Source organism: Lottia gigantea (genome assembly GCF_000327385.1).
Source record: "Lottia gigantea unplaced genomic scaffold LOTGIsca_116, whole genome shotgun sequence".
Classification (NCBI taxonomy): Eukaryota; Metazoa; Mollusca; class Gastropoda; family Lottiidae; genus Lottia; species Lottia gigantea.
This window is the reverse complement of record NW_008707145.1, coordinates 179,299-203,449: the sequence shown is the minus strand read 5'-3', so window position 1 is coordinate 203,449 and position 24,151 is coordinate 179,299. Positions and strand designations below refer to the sequence as shown.

Genomic DNA, 24,151 nt, shown 5'->3' with positions numbered 1-24,151 from the left:
AAATATATCTTACTGCTATGTAAAGGCTATTGTTGCTTGACAAAAGGCACAGACACAAGCACCATATACTGTATGGACAGTGTATGGACAGTCCTTCAGAAGAGAACAGGAAAAGTGGAAAGAATTTACTGCAAGTCTAGCAGGTCTACGAGGGTATTGCAAACATTGCGTTGCCTTGTTGCACTTTATTGTTAGGCAAATAGAGTCGGGATGCAACAAAGCATGTACATCCCAAACAAACCACATGTTCAAGGGAAAAGTGTTACACAACCTGACTTTGTAAGAAATCTTGTTGTGAAAAAGGTTACAGGTAGATTTGATACTACTCAAGAAAACTCGTGGAAACTCGATTGACATTTGAACCCAGAGCATTTTGCTACCGCAAGGAAAAACACTATCAGATTTTGACTTAAATAGGCTAAGAGAGATAACAAATGGAAATTGTGGTGTACTTTTAAATTCTCCAAGAAGCAGTGTTGAGCAAAATGCGGTTAATCCTGATATTGAAAATATTTACATGGAAAAGGAAGTTGAAACTGTCGCTAAAACCATAGCCTACCTGTTCAAATTTGAAAATCTTTCATTCGTCCAATAACACGTTCAACATGAATTTGCATGAGCATTCGATATTTCAGTATTGCTGACATTTTTTGATTCTCTAAACTAAATGTTCTTCCTTGCACCGAGTGGAAAGTCATCTTTATTATTAAAGCCCTTATCTGCCATAACTTTATCTCCTCTTTCAAACAAATCTAAAATACCACATCTTCTAACAAGTTCAACATCGAATCCCCCCCTACTGTGTTGGAACGAATGATACTGTACCTCCTGGTGTGCAGGTCACTAAAACTTTGTATGTATGTCTTGACTTACAGTTGGAATACATTGCTGAATTGGTAGCCTACTACTGTCCAAAGATGGCCTCTCAGTCTGAACTTCTGTGCAGTCAATTATTGCAGTTACTTTTCCATATTTAAGGTAGCCTAACAGTCAGGATAGTGGAGACAGCAACTTGGTGATTTGATATTTCGAATGAGGACTAGTGTGAGATAGTATGGAATGAATTTCAAAAAGTTTCTATAACGGCTAAGCCTCGCAAATTGTCCGTAAACTCTGAGTAATATACTCATATAGGCCATATATTTCGATTAGTGTACGTCTTCAATGGGCCTCCGTACAAAAAGTAAGGGAGACAATGTCAGATTTCTTATCGGTCGATTTGCCGCGAATGTGTATGCCGAGACGATTCGACCCGAATCTGTATGCTAGTTGAATGTGTATGCTAAGTTCAGCCCGGTGATGTTTTTGTAGTTAGTTCAGTTAAATCATCATAATCCCAAAACCATATCACCACTTGGTTTCACTATACAGAACTTTTCAACAATTTACTTTAAAGCCAGAAGTAGTAAATGAGTTACGGTATCTAATTTTGGAAAATACATTTAATCTACCGTTACAAATAAAACTAGGTCTAGAAGAACAAAGCCAGCAATTTTCAGACCTAGGCTACACTCTTATCTTTGTTTTTTTTTTTTTATTTTAATGACATAAAAGAGCTTAGCATCTTAGATTTTAAGGTTTATTCCAAATTTCTATATACCGGGTACAGATTTAACAAATATATCACAATAATGTCACAATAATGTCCCGTGAACAGTCAACTTGATAAAACATGACTTCATTTGGTTGGAAGAGAAAAGTTGGTGAGAAGGTAGTACAGGAAGCTACAACATCATTCAGTAAAAATTCTAAAGATGAAGAAGATTGTGAAGCTGATGTTGATTGGTTAAATTTATTACCTAAAAATAAATCTCTCAAGCTAGAGGACAATATTGGGAAAAGTAAAAGATTAAAAAAAGAAGGGATAATTCTAGCTGAAGCAGAAAGGTAAGATGTCATGTATCTTGTTCAAAGATTAATGGTTTATAAAGTAAGCTTACCTATAAAGTAGTCTGAAAAGATGATTTTGATTTTGGGGATTCTATTAGGTGCTATATGGCACATTAGGTGCTGATCCTCCTAAAGACATTTCATTTGGGGCTTCTCTTACCCACTAAACCCTTCCTTCATGTTAGATTCAGATATATTTCTATGCCTTTTTAAAATATTTCCCATAATTTGATTGGATCTTATATACAATTATAGATTTTGGGAAGCTATCACAAAATGGGATGAAGCTATTGTTTTAACACCTACAGATGCTACTTTATATGAAATGAAGGCACAGGTATGTGAAATGTTGAGAATAATGCTGTAATTAGTTTGATATGCTGTTAAATTCAAAAGTCTTCTGGAGCTAAGGTTATTCACTTAAAAGGGATTGTAAAGAGGTTTTCTAAACTGTGTATGAGTATTAGGGACACTAATAGCATAGATCTGCACCAATGCCAATCAGATGTCTGTGTAAATTCCAATCTAACTGAGCATTTTATGACATCACAAAAGCTATTTATATATTGTGATAATGACGTCATAAAACGCTCAGTTTTAGTGGAATTCCAAGAGCCACAGTCTTTTGAAAATTGGAATGACATTTTAATTTTGGACTGGTAATTTCAGTATTTTGTTACAGGCTTTGATCAATTTAAATGAATTATTCCCTGCATTAACAGTAGCTAATAAAGTGATAGAGATAGATTCATTATGGTGGGTAGGATATCAGACATTAGGTCGTGCTCATTTAAATATGGGAGAGGTGAAAATGGTTTGTATTTAAGATTTTATTTTATGTCGTATGTTTACATATTTTAAATTGCATTAGAAAAATTAAGTGAATAGGCTAGCTACAAACAAAAGCTGTGACAGAATCCTTATCCCATTGAACACAAATCTGCAGGTTTTGTAAAATAACGTCTTCAGAAATTCACATATATCTGGTACCAGTGCATTGCCATATTATTTGGTTTTTCAGGCAATAAAAGATTTTTCAAGAGCAATTCATATGAATCCAGGAGAGAAGGAACTGTGGGAAGATGATCTAAATTGGGCACGTGAACTATTAACTAGAAAAACTGAGAGTGAGAAAAAATCTCAACTAAAAGAATCCTCAGTAACTATTACTGAGATAAGTGATAACTGTGATAATGAAGAGAATAATCCACCATCTATTTCTGACACTGAGAGAAACACTGAGAATAAACTATGTGTGAGTGTTTTAACTGAGAAAATTCACAGTAATAGTGGTGATAATAACATGAAATCTATACCTAATAATTATGTTCAAATGAGAGATGGATGAAATTATATATTATGTTATCTTACTATGGAAACAAACATTGTTGTTTTTGAAAGGCTGTGAAACATTTAAGGGCATTGCGTAAGTCCTTGGTTCAATGTCCTGGTGTTTATTAATTTTAACACTCTATATGTTACCTTATTAATTTATTAGAAAAGCAGCGAATTTACGTATATCAAACTTAGTTGTTGTCTGTAATCTTCAGTTAAGGTTGCTTCCCTTTATACAGTATGTTCACATTGGCCCATCATAATTATGACATAAAATACATTTAGGTGCACCAGCACGGCCCATACAGCATCGGTCTAACTATAAAGTTCTACAAGAGTATCTGTGAAAATTATAATTAACAGCACAGCACCGAGATTTTTATTTTGTCTCCCAATTTTATGATCTTTACATCCTATAGACATTTTTGAAACAATAATATTGTTAATGTTATTATGTCCCTTTAATCGCACGTCGAATCGTTCAGATAGGAGAAAAATCAAGTCCCTGTATGCTACAGCACTGCGCATGTTAAAGATCCCTCGACAGTTATCTTTATTTCGAATGTCGACGTGGGCATTTGTATGAAATTTGAAGTTGAATATTTCAGAGGAATCAATGTAGGCTAATCCAGGCATTCGTTCTAAATTAATATTTAAGACACCAAACTTAATCCAGAAGTTACTTAGGCCCACCAATATCTATGTTAGTATTTAATGCAAATCAACTTCTCTTGCGACCGAGAAGCCTAATGGTAAAGTTCAATCAACCTAATACGTTCCTCTTCTTCCAAAATCACATCCACATCGTTAAAGTCGCCCCCTTATCACCTTTAATTTTTTAATGTTCAATATTTAATCGTGTTCTATTTAATAAATGATCTAAAATTAAAGGTAAACTCTGTAACTAGCTAGGGGATGATACCAACGGACAAGTTCACGATTCTCGATGAAAAAATTTGATAATTAAAGAATGCACTATAAAGTTTTTAATTTTTTTAATTTTCGACCAGAATCCGGTGATGATAACACGATTTATCAACTCCAAAACAAGTGTGTGTTTTCCAAAAAAACGAAAAAATAGTCTGGGAAAATAGCGTCCAAATTGTGGAAAAAATCTTAAAGATTTGACAATATTTTCCGATCGTTTGAAAGTAATGATCAGAAATAATTTGTTTGTATTGGACGAGATTGTTTGAAAATGAAAGAAAAATTATGAGTAATTTGTTATCAAGTGCCTTTTTAACAAGTCCAAATAAAAAACGAAACGTCTTTGTTAATAAGTGTATTAATATTGAGCAATAAATAGGCAAGAAATTATAGTGTAATTAGCTATTCATCATGTTATCAAACGCCCTAACTTCTGAAGACTTGCAATTTAACAATTGTAGTGGAAATATTTATTTACCAAGCTCCTTGAAGCTGTCTTTCAATTCCGCCTTCTTCATAATTTACTCAATGGACACCAGTTTAAGCTCATTATTGATTCGTATTAAGCGTGCCGCACAACCTCGCTGGCTCGTGCGCACTATTTTCTACCCGATGTGCCGATAATGTAGAATATCTCAAGATGCCAACGTGATCAGATGGCCCCTGTTTCTGTCAACAATTGCACATTTTAATATCGAAAACTTGACAGACGGACGAGCGCTTGCATGTTCATTAGACTTGTGAAACGTTGGTGTTTGCACATGGATACTTTTAAACTGTTGAAGAATATTAATAGAAATTGTTCGACTATGTTAATTATTGTAGAAATATTAGAATAAAAATAAAACTTGTTTAACATTAATCATAGTTTTTATTGACACTCTTATAACTAGTATTAGTGTTAGTTTAAAGATGTCATTCCGCTAAGAAATTGAATTTTTTCGAATGCGATTCAAAACGACAGATGCGCCATTTTGAGGGGTTGATTTGAGTCTTGAATATATGTAAATAGTCTTCATAAGAACTATAGAAATGTACGAAAATTCCTTTAAAAATATCTCAAACTAGGAATTTCTTTTCCTATTTTTATAGATGTATTTTATATATATATGACAGTGTCTCAAAAAAGACGATTCGTCTTTTTAAATTTCAAACACAGATTATTCTGGACACACATGGATTTGAGGCTCAAATTTCGACAGTGAGCTGTGGACACTATTACTGATTGGCTTGGCTAAAAAAAAATCCGTTTCTGAGATTAAAAGATGATTGGTAAAAAAAAATGGCGCATCTATCCTTTTAAAGTAATTTCGGAAAGGTAAAAATAAGATCTTTTCGATGAAAATGGACGAGGATGCTTCAAATTCGGAATTAAACAAGTGAAAACGTCCATTAGATTTGGAAAAGAACCTTATTTCAATAGTGGGAATTTCGATATAGAGTTTGCAAAGTTCGAAGTCACGTTAAAAAATCTTCCTGTACCATAATTAAAAATTACATATTTTTCTGAACACAATTTTCTTACTCAATGGAAACAATATAGCTTCTTAGATCTTATTATTAAAGTACAAAGACATATTTAGATTGAATAAAAAATGTAATTAATTTCGTCTGGAATGTATTATTAAAATGAAATTAAACGATAATTCTCGTCTGGGACCCCTATATCAATATTAATTTCAATGATTTTATCGCAAGAAGTTAAAATTCTTCATTGAGTTTCCAATGGGGAAAATTTTGAGAAAATATTATTAAGTTTGTTCGTCTCTTATCGACCACTTGTTTCAATTCTATGTAACTATCTGCAAGGACTCACATCGGCTGTTTTTAAACTTTCTAGAAATTTCAACCTTGAGGGGTAACATTATATTTTTCTATATCTAAAATTGTCAGCAAGATACGTCATCTTCAAAGTGGGGTTAATTCATTTTATCCAATATCGTGCAAGTGGTCGGTATTGTTCCCACGTTGTGTGTACGTAAGCCAGAGGGGGTCATGAGTACACAGACTATACACAAAATATGATACCAGCCTCGAGGATTTTCAAACTTGGACCGAAATTACAAGTCAAGAATGAGCTAGCGGCCATGTTAGTTTCTACAAGTCTTGTTACAGAAAGAGAAATAGAACAGATTTGTAAACAATGTCAAAGGTTTAGTAAACAGTGGTGATCGGTAGGAGTTAGAAGTGGGCCCGGGGATGCAATGATATGAAATTTATTGATGTGATAAAACAATAGCCTACAGTTCTAACGGTACTTGAGACTTATCCATTTCTTGTGTTCAAACTAATGAACTTTTCTATCTCTTTTTTTCAACTTTTCATTCCATTCCAATAATTCGAACATTTTCATCGTCAGAATATATTGTCTAATCAACAACTACCTCATAAACTACAAGAACTTGACGATTGCTATGCAATCTGCTTTCATCCATTTCTAACTGGATTAAAGGTATATCGTCGAAATATTTCATATATCAGCCGATAGAACTGAATTTCACCTCTCCCTTTATATAAATGAAATGGAATGTATTATGGTACATCAGCACCAAAACGGACTATAAAGCATGAATACGAAAAAACTTATATCAAGTCTAAATGGATATTAAAAAGGTATGAATACACTAGATAGAAATATATAACGGCACAAGAAAATAAACACTATATCACAGAAAAACACCCCAAAGGGGTGACAACAAACAACGATAAAAACAATGTCACAGTAATAACCCAAAAGGGGAATGATAATGATTATAAACATTCTTCATTGCAGACATTATGAAAATGAAAGATGAATAAATAATACTTGATAAACCCAATAATATAATGATAATGTCAGAATAATGATAATGATGATAATAATAATAATGATCATAATAGGATCCGACACCTTAATTAATAATAGTAAAATGAAATTAATCATGATAATAAGGATAATGAATAAATGATAATGATTATAAACATACTTTATTGCAGACATTATGAAAATGAAAGATGAATAAATAATACTTGATAAACCCAATAATATAATAATAATGTCAGAATAATGATAATGATGATAATAATAATGATCATAATTGTACCCATCACCTTACTTAATAATAATATTAATAATGATAATAATTATAAACAATCTCTATCGCAGACATTATGAAAATGAATGATGAGTAGATAATACCTGATAAACCCAATAATATAATAATAATGACAAAATAATAATGATGATGATAACAATAATGATAATATTAGTACCCAACATCTTAATTAATGATAATAATTAAAATAATAATATTAATCATGATAATAAAGCTAATGAAAATGATGATGATTATAAACATTCTCTATCGCAGACATTATTAGATAATTCTTGATAAACACAATAATATGATAATAATGACAAAATAATAATAATGATGATAACAATAGTGATAATAACAGTACCCAACATCTAATTTGATAATAATAATTATAATAATAATATTAATCATGATAATAAGGATAATGAAAAATGATAATGATTATAAACATTCTTCACTGCAGACCAGATGAAGAAAGATGATGAATGATGATGATGAATATTTTAAACCAAATAATAATAATAATAATAATACAAATAACCTCGCGAATTGCTGCTATTTATGCATTGCTGCGAAGTTTGCACGCAAAGTCTCCATTTTTAAACTGTTCTTTTAAAGAACATCTTATAATGGGAATAGTAATGCCAGCTTTTAATGACAATAACAAGGATTTGGGAATGAAGAAAAAGAAGCAAATGTTGATCGAGCAAACAGTGAAATAAACTCAATATTATTGTCAACATTATTACGCCATTTATCTCTTTACATTAGTCAAATTGCTCTTAATTTCTATTGTACAACATCAAGTATCAACTGTTATATCCATTTGCCTATTATTTACGCAAACTTAAATCGGAGGATTAGAAATAAACCCCTTTAAAGAGATGATCTAAGACCACCATAGGTCAACACCTGGCGGTAACGTACAAAATATTGACAAGATTAATCGCAAAGAAACGAAACGAAACTAAAATTATTGACATAAGACTTGTGGTACTGTGAATCGTTGAACACATTTCCAGCTGCTTACAATATAATGTTTGTAATCGCCCTGTAAATGAAGATGAATACACACTCACTGATGGATATCGACGGAGTTCCTACTTTTCACAACTTTGTCCAAATGTGTTCTTTTCCTCTATCGATCCAGACGACCATGTTCTCATTATCAATCGCCATAAACTCTAATTATTCTTATTGAAGAATTTCAACAAATAGACTCTTTCTCTCCATCGATTAAATCTTGCTAATTGTCTGAAATATACACTAAGGAACATTGTCCATTGTATATTCTAAAATGCCATATCGTTTTGAACGGATCGAAATTGGTCACTTTATCACTTGGACATGGAACATCTATCCCTTTTACAGTTCTATGATCTGAACTTCTGAGCTTCGACCTTCATACAGAAATAAACCCAACATGTTCCTATAACTATTCAAGGACTCACCTAACCGGAAGTTCACGATTTATGATAATTGCATATAGATCACAGATTTTAATGCGAACATATTGTTGAAGAGCATTGGGTAACGTCAACAACATCTTTAAATCGAAAACATGGAATATTTTTTTGTTACATTTTGATTCCAATATGTTCATGTCGCCGATTATCTCTCCAGATAAGGAAGTTTCGGACCGCTGCAATTAGTGAAATTGTGTACTTTACAATGGGTCGGATGGTACGGGTTTCTAGTCGTATTCCCACCCGAAACGCAAAATTTAAAATGTTGGCATATGAACATACGTTTCAATTACATCTTCTCCAAAGCATCAAGTCAGAATAAAGAGGTTTCGAGTATAGATACCGGTGTACAAATCTTGAGAAATTCCGACACAATATTGGCACTAATAGAATACCAATCATCACGAACGTCCAGGAATACATTGATTTCAGATGTATTTAGAGTATGTTATGATATTAACTTGAAGAGACTTGATAGTCGAGATAAATGTTGGGAATCATGAAGTGTTTTCAGATTGACAATATCGATATAAGAATTAATTAGATTATTTGTAGAGTTCACATGGAATCAAACTGAAGAGTTGAGAATATTTAGAAAATAATCACAGTTTCCATGAAGTTGACAATATTTGAGCTCAGCTGTCTTAATTCAGAGCACATTAAGTGCTTTCATTGCAAAACTTTCAACATTTAGAGTGATTTGTTTGTTCTCTCCAATCCAAATTGTTACATCTGTCGCTTGATCGGGTTATTTCTTAAGAAGAAATCGAAGCCATTCCGCTTTGTAAATTAGACGAGATAAAGAAGCGGTAAAGCTAAATAATATGAGATGAGATTGAAGAAAAAAACTTCACTAATCTAAAGAGGCTCTCATTCCTTGACAATTATCAATAATGTCAAATTTGGTCAAATCGTTGAAGTAAAATATGCCGGATTATCCCGATATAATTTGATGATGATATGATATATGATGATATGATACATGATGATATGATGATATGATAAAACTTTAAATGATGATATAATATATAATGATGAACAATATTATTTGATTTTATATAGTATGATATGACAATATATATGCTATGTTGATACTGTCCAATTATGCTAATATGATGATATTATATGACATATTATGATGATATGATATATAATGATGATTTGATATATATAATCATGATATGATATATTATGATGATTTTTAATATATTATGATGATTTTTAATATATTATAATCATATATTATGATATTATAATATGATGATATGATATATTATGATATTATGATATTATGATATTATGATATTATGATATTATAATATTATAATATGCTGATATGATATATTATGATATCATGATATCATAGTATTATGATATGACATATTAAGATATAATGATATTATAATATAAGGTGATATGATATATTACGATATTACAATATAATGATATTATAATATATGATGACATGATATATTATAATATGATGATATGATATATTATTGTATTATAATATGATGATATGATATATTATGCTATTATAATATATGATGATATGATATATTATGATTTGATATATGCTGGTATGTTATGTGGTGATATATGATATATAACGATATGATAATATGATATTTGATATGATATGATATTAGAGTACGACTCTTGTAAACGACAAATTAATATTTGAACATAAAACGAATATTTCTACAATAAGTTTGTTGTTGTTTTTTTTCTAAATTTACAAACAAATATAAACAAACAAAACCTAGAAATGAAAATAAAAAAGTTAATTGGAGTAAATTATAATAAATGATAAGTTTGACAGGTAGGAAATGTATATATAATTGGTAATTTTGAAATATATTAGTTTTGTTACTATTTACAGTTAAATATGTTAATGATTTAACTAATAAACGAGTCTTTAACCCGTGGCATGCGGATGTTTGCCTTCATTTATCTCATGTTTATAAATTCTGTTCAATATTTCACAAATATATAATCTTAACTTAAGCCTACCCCACACAGAGTGTACATTTTGATTACCATCGGTTAATTCAAATGCAATTTGTCTGCAGATTGATGTGGGAAACTCGTTTTCATTCACAGACATTAAAGGTATACACACTTTGTTTTTGACTTTACCTTACAGTTCAGAAAGTTTACCCCATTGGCATGAAAATCAAGGATAATTGCTGTAATCGTCTATTTTAGAGATAATCAAAACGAAAATTCGGAAGAAAGTTTTTGAAATATTACGCAGGAGGCAACCACGACAGGTCGTAAGGAATTTGTTGAAATTCAAATTTTTCAGCTGCTAAAAGCAATAATTTGTTAGAAATATTAAAATAGTATTAAATGAAAAGTTCCAAATATTGAAGTAAGTATTTTTAAACCGATTTGATATCTTGCATTTATGAACCGACTAGAGACGACCAGGAAACGACTTAAAGAAAACAACGTGAAACTATTAGAAACCGAGCAGATAGTAGTACTTCAGATATAGATATCTTGATTCGAAAAAGTATTAGGAACTCTTAGTTTCTTTTCCCATTGGATCTTATTTATGCTTCTGTGCTCAAAGTTCTAATTGAATTTTTTTTATTGTGTTGTTGTTGTTCGTAACAGCACATCCCAAAAATAACGGCTATGTTTGTGTTACAAGAGTAATTATTAGGTAATTGAAATGTTGGTGAGAGTTTGTAGGTTGAATTATAGTCTCGATGACAATCTCATTTTCTTTAACTGCCAAAATACATTGAAAGACGAGGCCAACATAGCTGCTGTTTAAGTCTTTATAGAACCTGATGATAGATAGTTTCTCTAATATACCTTCTCATTCCAGTACTAAGTTTGTTTATTTAACGTGATCATATATACAGACCCCGAGCGCAAATTAGTTCAAATTGGTTTTCTTTTCGCTATTTCTTTACACAAAGTTCGACATTGACAAATTATGTACAGATATTTTACAAACAATTATACTTTAAAAGAGATTTGCAATAGGGCGTGACTGTTTAAAGCTATATATTCGACTAGTTTGTATCTGCCATTGGGAGCGTAAATGATATAGTGCCATCTCAATTGAAAATTTGGTTTTTTTATATCACAAAATGAAATTTTCCCAGAAAGGTTCTCTCAAAGTCCAACACCATTTTTTTGCAAGGAATATTAATTTATAAAACACAACTATCTATAAGCAACGCATATAATTGCATAAGAAAACGTAAACTTATTAAAAAATATACTTACCGTTTATCAAAATCACAAAATATGAAAAAAAGAACAAAAACAAGAGTTCATTGTAAATGCAAAACACAAATAAATACCTTAGGTAACTTTTAAAACACAAATAATTATTTTGGGCAACTTTTAATTTGAGTACTAAATTGATAACACTATACGAAACTATACCTTTAAAGAAAAGAAACATTCTCTGTCTGTGTGTTTCTTGAAGAATTGGAGGATTGCAACTTAATTGTTCGTAAATAAACGTTGATCTTTCAATGGGTAAACATCGTTAAAAATCTTAATTACAACCGACATAGCCTAATATACACCAAATATTTTACATAGCATTCTAGACTTAAACACCTTCCTGAAATTCTTTTTTGAATTCGACTCTCCTGAGAAATTATGGGACAGAATAATATACATAAATTTGCAAGCAATTGTCATAGACGTGATAAAAAGATATGTTTGATATTTAGCACTGATAAAATATCAAATAAATGACATTTATGTATATAAGTTATTGGTGGTTATTGGATGTCATTTATTAACCATTTATCTTTAGAGAAACATGATATTTTATTTCGTCCCATGTTTAATAAAATGAATAGAATCCTGCAGTTTCATGAAATGTCATACAGATACGTTCATAGTATACCTTAAATATTCCCAATATTTAACTAATTTGTACCGTATTGAAAAGAACCAAAACCTACAATATAAACCCTATCTTATCAATAATGTTAAAGTCTGATCTTCATCTACAACTGGCGAGACGATAGTTTTGCCATACTGCTCCCGTTTTATCTATCACACAACCTGCATCTATCAAACAAATATTATTGAACGACTATAAAATCTACAGAAGAACTTATATGATAAATATGGACTATAATACAACTCTTATCTATAAAACAACCGATACCAAATAATTACATCTATTTAACAACTAAAATCTGTAAACAACTGATATTTATCAAATCTATCAACTGGAAAAAAAAACAACCAAAATCTTTCAATCCAGTACATGTATAGGCCTAACCTGAAATCTATCTATAATCTAAACAACACGTATCTATAAAAATCAATTAAACAAGGCATATCTATGAATTCTATTAAACAACACCTTAAAAATCTATTAAAAACACATATCTATCAAATCTATTAAACAACACATATCTGTAAAATCTTTTAAACAACGCATATCTATAAAATCTATTAAACAGAGCATATCTGTAAAATCTATTAAACAGAGCATATCTATAAAATCTATTTAACAACGCATATCTGTAAAATCTATTAAACAGAGCATATCTGTGAAATCTATAAAACAACACATTTCTATAAAATCAATTAAAAAAAACACATATCTATAAAATCTATTAAACAAGACATTTCTATAAAATCTATTAACCAACACACATCTATAAATTATATTAAACAACACATATCTTTAAAATCTATCAAACAACACATGTCTTTAAAATCTATTAAACAACACATATCTTTAAAATCTATTAAACTACACATTATGCTAAAATCTATAAAACAACACATATCTATAAAACAAACATATCTATAAAATCCATTAAACAACACATATCTATAAAATCTATTAAACAACACATATCTATAAAAAAAACACATATCTTTAAATTCTATTAAACAACCCATTATCTATAAAATCTATTTAACAAAACATATCTATAAAATCTATTAAACAACACATATTTATAAAATCACACATATCTATAAAATCCATTAAACAACGCATATCTATAAAATCTATTAAACAACATATATCTATAAAAAAAACACATATTTTTAAAATCTATTACACAACACATATCCATAAATTCTATTAAACAACCTATTATCTATAAAATCTACTTAACAAAACATATCTATAAAATCTATTAAACAACACATATCTATAAAATCACACATATCTATAAAATCTATTAAACAACACACACATATAAAATCTATTAAACAACACATATCTATAAAATCACACATATCTATAAAATCTATTAAAAAACACATATCTATAAAATCTTTTAAACAACACATGTTTATAAAGCAAACAGTGTCTATCAAACAAGAAACATCTGGTATACTATAAATTGCATGTATCAAGTAACCAGCAATAAAAAGTTACATCAAAGCAATCAACACTTTTATCAAACAAGTAAATCTATAAACTGATAAAACAACCAACAATTCCGTATAGTATATCACAGTTCCTACTAGTCTGTATCATATATAAAATGGTTTCAAAACAATTATATACTCCATTCTATAAAAAAAATCAACACATTTAAACCAGTATTTCAGACAATTGGACAAATCTACCTTTCCTTAAAAAGCTTGTTTAAACTTATGCTGGCCAGGCCACACCAAACGTAAAACAAAAGATAATGTTTTTAGAATTTCTGACACCTATCATTTTCATTTACACAAAGGGTATTTCCTTACTTCTTGTCACACATATGTGTGAGAACACACAAATATGTATGATCATAATATAGAATATATCTGATACTTGCTTTGAGGAAATGAATTTAATGATTAACATTTCTCTTCCAGATTTCGGAATACATTCTCGTGTTTTTAACTGCCCAACAGATGCACATATCGTTATTAGTACTTACCTTTCAACCTTCTCGTTTCCGCAAAAATCTATTCCAGTTTATGCAAATGTGAAAGGTCCTAGGCCCTATCTTATAACCTCATTAAAGGGGCAATACGTAAACTAATCATTATCATTTTCCCTTCTTTGTAGTTACTCTGTCAGTTAAGCCTACCCCTCGAGAGTATTGTGATGGTGTGATGGTGAGTCGCAGGGACATCCGCAGAATATCCGGAAATGTCTTGAGGCTAGATTTATCGGGCTAGTTTTGATACAGACCTGGTCCCTGCAGGACGAGGTGTTACGATAAATGATACAAGGGTTCATCAGCACCTATCCACTATCAGTCATTAACCCCTGGCAGCGTTACTGGGCCAAGTGGTTTATATGGATTACTTAGATGAATAGTTATACTTATAGTAACTCCTATCTATTCCACAATGGCGTTTGTTCAAATAAGCATGTATACATTCCACAGTTAGGTAGCTGAGTCTTGTTGTTACTAAACATCGTCAGATCAGACATACTTGACGGGTTAAATAAACATACATCCCGCACTTCTTCCTCTCTCATTTGCCCTTACAGCAGGAACGATTCACAGCTAACGAAACGCGATATGATGTTTGTTGATTTGACTTATTATTAAGATATGATCGGAAATCGAGCCTTGTAGTGTTAAATCTAAACACTTAGAAGTTCTAGAATACCAGACACAAATCAATGTACGGTGCTTGTCAGCTGTTTCAGTACACTCGCGTCAAGAGGTCGTGGTTACTTGGTGAATTGCTTGCTGTGAGTCACTGAGGATCTCAGGGTTGTCCAAGAGGGTTCCTAATCACAAACCGATGTTACGGATGATGCCGAGCGAATGCTAGGCTAATAATAGAATATTTAAAAGAGGAGGATTTACGGATAGTTAAAACAAAAATTATGGTCCAAGGAGGTTTTGTGGATAGTCAAAACAACAATTATGGTCCAAGAGGTTTTACAGATAGTCAAAACGACAATTATGGTCCAAGAGGTTTTGTGGATAGTCAAAACAAAAATTAGCGTACAAAAGGAGGTTCTGCAGATAGTTAGAACCAAAATTAGTGTTCAAGGGAAGGTTTTGCGGTCAGTCAAAAACCACAATAATGATGCAAGTCGAGGTATTGCGGACAGCCAAAACCATAATTATGCTTCAGACAAAGACCATTTTGTATGGAACAGCATACGCAAATGTAGCTGTCCTGACAAAATTTGCACTCGTAAGCTTCCCAAGCTTTCAAAAATAACAATTGAAAGTCAAAACCACTGATACGACCAAGAATATTGTATAAGTACACAGTATGATATATGCCAAGTAAGACGTCAGAGATTTATTAGTCAAATATTTTCTTATCGGAATCTTTCTTACAACAACATTTTGAAGATGAAAATGATGATAAGGGGAAGACGTTCTTGTAATAAAATAAAGATTTTCTCTGAGCTATCATATAGCCTGGCAGCATTCTTCGCTCCCCACTTCTCTCTCAGTTTCCTTGTTATTACAAGTCTTCAATAATATAAATAAATATTTGATTTCAAAAGATATGGTGTTGAAATAATTCGTCATATGTCTGGTCTTAGCATGTTGTTAATATCATACTTGACCTTTTCATCAATACACGAGAACATTTATTCTTATCCTTTCTTTATTTTGGCGATTTGGTTTCATCTAATTTAAACCATAGTGCAGGTATATAGTTTTCAGGCAACGTCTAGAAAGTCTCGATTCGAAGATCAATATGTTCCTTCATTGGAAGCCTGTATATCTCATTGCTTTAGACGCACGCAAACTACCTAAGGGAGTTCGATACCTTCAGAATTTGAAACTTGTCCCCGCTTCTCAATGATACAGGTCGGAAGGGCTGGCATGGCGATCAATCGTTCAGATGGTATATTAACCTGTATGATAGAGACGATACCTTTAATGAATATTACAAAATCAGCTATATATATATTTTTTGTGTTTCCCTTATTCATACAATGATATAGACATATAAATTTAAAATATCCCAAATTTTTAATTGGTACACCCGATTCATTCATGTGTCTCATCAATCTAATTAAAATTTCTATTTTGTTTGCTGGTATTTTTCGTTTTCATTGTAATCCAACAAGTTTTCGATCACAGTCTCGTTCAAATGACGTCATTTAAACAATTCAAATCCATTAGAACGCATTTCTTGATCAAGGCAATTGGTATCGCTTTCATACAACTCGTCAATGTTTTCAAAACATGGGTTCTACATGCCAACCTTTGATTGGTTAAGAATAGCGCCAGTAGAACGGAACTGTTGTAGAAAACTTGTTAGATGACAATGATGACAAAAAATATCAGAATTGGATTGGTGTTTCATGGATGCTTACTGTAAAGGTGTATGAAACGGAAATTGAATATTGAGTATGTATAGTTGTACATCCGTGGAGTCCTATCTCAAGATGGTGTTTGAAGTTCTGAGTTCGTTAAAAAAAAATACACCCGCCTGAGCATGTTGGTGATGTACTCTACGTCAAACTGTTGATAAAGCATGTTCTAATCCATTGTTGCTCCTTTTAGACAGATCATGTATCGTTTATTCAATTAATTTGTATAAGAAAAAACTTGAGTGGAGCATTGACAACAGTCGTGTTTGATACGCTGATACAGATGGGATTGAAAAACTCGAGAGGTTTGCTGGTGAATGTAAACTGCTAATTAATGTGAATAATTGTGTGTGTTAGAATTGTAAAGACGACGGACAAGGGGTGTGAATGGTTATTTTTGAAGGGTGTATTATAATATAATATTTAATAATAGATTTTTATAACCAATTTGTCATGTTATGTTAAAATTGTCATCTTCTATCATGTCAAATCATTAATGTTTGTTTACACTTTCTCATCTGGTTCTTTGTACGCATCATGTAGATTACTCATATAGAAAACATTGTTTATGTCAAATCTCACTTTAAGAAAAGAAACATGTGATAGTAGCGGGGTGGCTTGTTATTGAATTAAAACCTTCACCATGTGCGGTCTGTAGTCTACATGATCATTTCTATTCTATTAAATTATTTCGAGTGCTGAGACTATAAAAAGGGGTGGGAATAACACTTTTAACAAAACATTATTCAGTTCAAATTACGAGTGGTCCTTTATTTGACTAAAATACGGCAGTTTCGTCTAATCTTCAAAAGTTTTGTTTGTATGTATGCCCTGCGGGACTTGTCGGTTACAACAGGACCGCAGCAAACATTTCAGCCATATTGTTTTTAGGCTTGTTCATGAAAAAGGTAAATATATAATAATTTGGACACCTGGCTACCCTGTGTATGTTTGTTGAATGTGAAGTCAGGATAAATAATCGGTAAAATTGACAAACCTCTCATCGCCATTACTTGAACATCTCAAGTTCCCTGTAGTCCGATCATGTCAGATTGTTTTGATCTCATTTTCACTATTGATAGAATTGTTTGTAGAAAATAGATCTCATCGACAACTATTTAAATAAATACACAAGGTCTAGTAACGACGTGGTTTAAATTGTTAACCTTCAATTCCCAACCAATTACTACCAGAAATGTAGCAAAGTGCGTAGCGTTTAGTCACAAAGACGGTGTTGAGGTTACTCGAGAGCTTAGGAAAATATCCACAGGGGAAGGTTGGGAATAAGGTAGCTGTTGAAGGGTGAGGTAGGACAGTCTGATCAGGTAACGGCACCCCAGGCATTCTCACACTTTCTAAGAACTTATCTAAACATTTGACGGTAGAATAGAAACAAACAGTCATATATCGAATTTAGTTTTATGTATACAGTTTGTATAATGTCTATCAGAAAGCAAAAGATAGGCTCCGGGCAGCGGATTCAATTTCAAACACGTAATAGATGAATAAAGAAGCAACTGATACAGAAAAGTAGTCCCTAAGGGTGGGAACACACGCGAATTCAGACAAGTTAAAAAGTGCAATAAGATCTATTAGGTTCTATTTATGTTGTGAAAATGTTAAATCAACATTATTTCAATACATGGTAGTAAATATTTACATAAATATTCTTTCAATTTCACTTTTATCTTTTCATTTCGGTTGTTCAGAAAAAAAAATCTGTCTGGAAAACATTAGAGAACAAAACATTGTCATTTGTTTTGTTTCCCCACACACAGCGAATTTTTCTTGCTTCGAGGATCCCGAAATCAATGTGTAGACTATGGATCGAGCTTTGGGGACTTTGCCACCAATTGGTGGTATTGCAAATAGCAGGTTTTTGTCCATATGCATACTAAAAAAAGGAACGTTCTACCTATTACGTATTAAAATTCGAACGTCCTTTTTCGGCATTTGTGTGCTACAGGGAAACTACATTTATGCTTTTAGGAACTCGTGCATGTCCCATGTGCCCGAAAACCACTATCGATGAGTCGATCGCATTCTCTCAGTAAATGCTTGACAACATTGTGTTGAATTGGACTGGCACAGAACTTTTGAAAGAAAAAAATATACCCCCAAATACTAACGATTTGAACTGCAAAACGAAACTTAAACAAAAACAGTCTGGCAATACTTGTAATGAACCTTTCAAGTTACAGCTGAATTCAACTGCATCTGTTAATTTTAAGAGTGTCTTCATAGTGTAAGGGTGGCTTTAGAGACGGTGTTTACTGTTTAAAAACTGCTTTTATTCATTGGTTGTAGGAAAAAATCATTTTTTGGACACCGATATCAAACCATAAATGTCTGACGATTCGCTGTAGACTTAAAGCTTCGCAAATGATACTGAGAAAAAGCTCCGACAATTAAGTGTGTGCACACAAAGGAGTGTAACGCAGCATAAATACGGAATTATTTTAAAAGTTTGGCAATAAAAAAAAGATTTCACTTTATCTTGAAATATAACTTCGCTGGGATCATGAACCGTAAATAAATGTAAAACTTAAAATTGAATTTTCTTGTCTATGGCCAAATTAATTTTTCTTGTTGAAATTTGCTTTGTCAACCACCAAATTCATATTTCAGATTTTTAAATATTTTTGTAACAAAGGGTATGGTTGGCGAACAAAAAGATAAGAAGTTTTGTAACATGTGCAGTTCAATATTATAAATACTCTAAAACATGATAAAATTAATTAAGCTCTCTTAGAGACACCCAGGCAACGTTCGTCTTATATTTTGTTACGTGCAACTCAAGTTTACAAAAATATTTATCTTGAAGAGTCGACAATTTCTAAATATTGCGGTATAATTTGATAAACTAAAAAACAGAATAGAGACATTCGTTCCCTTCTCTTTCATTCACAGAAATATTAGTCTAAGATAAAAGAAAATCGAAGACGAAGTTATTCAGAGGAAGAGACTATAATTACTAAAAGTTTACATCAATTGTAGGGAAGCGAAAAGCACTTCATGTCTTTTTGCCTAATATTTATCAATTAGAAACGCTACTGAGTGTCGGTGATAAAACATCAAGAAAAATAGTTATTTCATTGTAGGCAGGTTAAGTCAAACGATGAGAGCACTTAGTGTGGTTTTCTCTGTTATATTAATTAAATATTATTGACAAAATAGAAATATTATTCTACATCCCCGCTCACCGTTTGTTTCAATGCCTACTTTGTGTATCGAGTCTAGCCTAATATTAACCTTTTATCGAATATGCTCTGGGCAAAACGTACTTATTAACACCCCGTATCATTAATAATAATTATACCTTCAAATTCTACTATCAATACGTGATATTTATTATATATTTGTTGATATTTTCAATTGATCAATGTACTAAAGGGTGGTCTCTTCTTTGTTTTCACAACCAAATCAATCTTTGTCTATCTACACATTGTTCTTAATAGAATAATACAATGAAATTGACCGCACAGCTATATACATCCTACATATCGGCACAATGAAAACATCAAAAGATTTCTTCAGATTGCCGAAAGGAAAGAAAATATTCAATAAGAATGGAATGCGTGGTAGAAAAAATAAAGGAACTACGTCAAAGTCATTATTATTGATAAACCATAAAAATCAAGAATATTTCATTGCTTTATCAAGGCCGTTAAAGTACATCGGTGCAAAATATAAATACATTAAGCATCTGATCAAAAACTGCCATACCATCGTTGTGGTTTCATCAAAATTCATTGTGCCATTTTTCTTTGGACCAATCATACTTTAGTCTCAGAAACAGGAATATCAGTAATAGTGTTCACAGCTCACCGTGGACATTTGAGCCTTCAAATCTATGTGTTCATAATTATCCGCGTTTGAAATTAAAAAAAAACCGCCACATGTCATCTTGACATTTTTTGTGTGGCGTTGTTTTCCGAATTTTGAAAAAGAAAAAATGAACTAACTATCAACCAGAAAATGTAAATCATTGACCAAATAGACAAATTTTGATAACTACCAGGAAAACAATGTTACGCCCAGCTTCACCATTCCTGGTAATTTATTTCATTCTGCACTCATTAACCCCTATGTTAGTATACATTTTTGACATTTGTTTTGTTGTATTATGGTTAAAATAAAATGTTTTTTTTAGTATAATAGGGTCGTGGTATATGGTATTGTTTTAGCGATAATCGATGACAATCCTAGGACGGTTGTTATTTATTTAATATACACTCTTTAATACGATATATCATTTAAATAAATACCAGAACAATGCTATAATTGATATAACACTACATCAAAGTTCGTCCGGTCTTCCTTCCATTAATCTGACTCTTCCCAACGGTCTTCATAAAAGTTCCAGGTTGGGGTTATGGCAATATATCATAAATTCATCTTGATCCATCAAGGGTTACAAGAAAGTTCAGGTCCCGCCTTGATACCACCATTTCACCATTCAATCATTTCCGGTCAATTCAGACCAATTGCCTTCTTTGGCTTCACCTACACCATGTTCATCATTCACGTGTTTTTTCGACCACCGATCGCGTTATATATTTATGGGGTGTACAAATCTACAGAGTAGCAATTGTTAAAGCATGTGTTTTGCTATAGAGCCAGAGCCAGTTTAATGTCAGACAGGAACAACCAGTTTTTCTTAGCTAATTTCTGCATTTGTTTAAGAGATGATTTTTACTAAGTGTCGAGGTGCTGTTTTTTTTTCATTGAAAGATACAAACTTTTTACCACTAGGATAGCGTCGTACCTTCGCTAATACATTACAGGCATGCCTGCACCAATAAATTCGAGCCCTCTACCACAAAGGTACAACCCTACCACTAAATATCAGACCTTTTCCACTAAGGAACATACTTTTACCACTAGGGTACTAGTCTTTACCACTAAAGTCCAGGCCTTTACTATAATGGTACAGACTTTTACCACTAAGGTACTAGTCTTTACCACTAAAGTGCGGATCTTTACTATACAGTCCTAACTTTTACTACCAAAAAAGAGTATTCTGTACTGCCCATGGTCCAGTGACTATAATTAGTTGGTATGTCTACTGTAAACAATATGTCATCAGGTCTTAACACCACAATAAATCTGCCCAATTAAAGATTCAAAATTTAGTTCTGTTATGTTTGACCAGTATCATATTACATACATACACATCTTTATGACCTCTCTTATAACAACTTTTCTCATTGACCTTCATTCAACTTTTTGTAGAACCATTCCATAAACTCATTGGTTTCTTTTGTATCTTGTTTTAAAATAATTCAATAACTTTTTTTTCAACTAGTGGGGCATCAGCACTTGCAAATTGGCATACGACAGACTTTGAAAACAATATGAGCAAACAGTGAAAAAAAAGGAAAATAACAAAAACCTGGACTCCATTGCAGCCGCTTAATCAGGCTGCGACGTTTGCCAGTATGCGTGTATGTTCCACAATGAGTTGCTGTTTATGTCTAAATGTATTTTACCGTAAATTACTGTAAACAACATTAAATGTTGTTAGCCGTTAAAAACACCCCATACCCATCACCTTCTGGGGGACCCATCGACGATCTATGGATCTTTTTGCAATTTCAGACATGAAAAGCAGCAATTTAGCTCATTTACTTGGGAATTCCCTATTTTATACTGATAATTTTATGAACACATATTTGGACATTTGGATGCATTTCCTTTACGAACATTATCATAAAAATATTGCCGGGTACTGTCAAATTATCGCAAATCAATCAGAATACACAATTTGAACTTTTAAATTCAGTAAATTGAAATAGTATGCGCTAGAATTATTATTTAGTATAATTTTGAAGGACATCTCTATTTATCTGAATAATTTTTTTTATGGTTTCAGAATGCTAAAACTTGGCAGCTTTCGTAAAAATTGTAAAATTTTTATCAAATATAGAAATTGTGTTTCTAAAGTGATCAGATTCGTGTGTTAAGATTCCTGATTTATAGGATTCTGATTTCTGAAATTTTATGACCATCTTCTTTTAAAAGAAATCAAACAGAGTTTTGCTCAAGAGAACCAAATTTCAAATTTAAACCAGTGAAGAAAGACCTTGTACTAAATTTAGAACATGAAATCTAATACCAGGGTGCCAAAACTGGTCAAGTTATAGTACCTTCTTAGTGAGATATTGTCTATTGGGGACAAGGTGCAATATAAATTTGTATCATATCTGTCAAAGAGTAATGAACCATCACATTCCAGTTTTGGCTGTAATGGCCGCCAAGTGGTAGTAAAAGTTAGGACTGTATAACGATACAGACTTTTACAACTAAGGTATTAGTCTTTATCACTAAAGTGCAGGCCTTTACTATAACGATACAGACTTTTACCACTAAGGTACTAGTCTTTACCACTAAAGTGCAGGCCTTTACTATAATGATACAGACCTTTACCACTAAGGTACTAGTCTTTACCACTAAAGTGCATCTACTATAATGGTTCAGACTATTACCACTGAGGTACTAGTCTTTACCACTAAAATGAAGGCCTTTACTATAATGGTACAGACTCTTACAACTAAGGTACTAGTCTTTACCACTAAAGTGCAGGCCTTTACTATAATGGTTCAGACTATTACCACTAAGGTACTAGTCTTTACCACTAAAGTGCAGGCCTTTACTATAATGATACAGACCTTTACCACTAGGGTACACGCTTCAGAACTGACTGAATCTCAGACCTTTATCACTAAGATACATACTTTTTATCACTGAAGTGCATGCCGTTACCACTAAATTACTAATACAGAATTTTCTTTTTTTTACAAAATATCCAGAGCTGTCCCCAATCACATGAAAAGTAGGCACGCGCAGGACATGAATAATTTCTATGTCAATTTCGTCTTTGTCTTGCGTTTGTTTTATGACGTGTACTTTGACATTTTATATAATAAAACAATTGCACTATTCATAAAGATATCTTAAGGAAGTTGATCCAAGAAGCTTAAGCCTGCTTTCCAGAAAATGAGTTTTTGCGTCAACATCCTTTCAAGATGTAATGAAAATATATTCCTATAGAGTATTTGTTGTTGAAGACGTCTTCATATTATTGTATAGTCTACACAAGTATTTTCCTTTAACAAACCATTTATCTTTTACCTTTTCATTTTCCTCTTTTCAAAACAATGAAATGAAAAGTTAAAGTTTTCGAATACAAGCACCAAATATTATCAATA

General features: G+C 31.9%; 2 protein-coding genes across 2 annotated transcripts in view; both read left to right on the top strand.

Annotated features, from left to right (window-relative positions):
* The window catches only part of LOTGIDRAFT_171541 (hypothetical protein), a gene marked incomplete at both ends in the record, with an annotated part of 9,080 nt that extends 7,667 nt beyond the window's left edge, over positions 1–1,413 (top strand). Inside the window, one exon of the mRNA XM_009047732.1 lies at positions 1,312–1,413. Within this exon, the coding sequence (XP_009045980.1) occupies positions 1,312–1,413 (102 nt within the window). The remainder of the gene's footprint in view (positions 1–1,311) is intronic.
* A 259-nt stretch (positions 1,414–1,672) lies between these two features.
* On the top strand, positions 1,673–2,998 carry LOTGIDRAFT_56543 (hypothetical protein; the record flags this gene model as incomplete). Its single annotated transcript, XM_009047731.1, has 4 exons — positions 1,673–1,887; positions 2,146–2,227; positions 2,573–2,704; positions 2,912–2,998. Coding segments are annotated over 4 exons (516 nt in total), but the record flags the coding sequence as incomplete, so codon positions are not given.
* Positions 2,999–24,151: the final 21,153 nt, after the last annotated feature.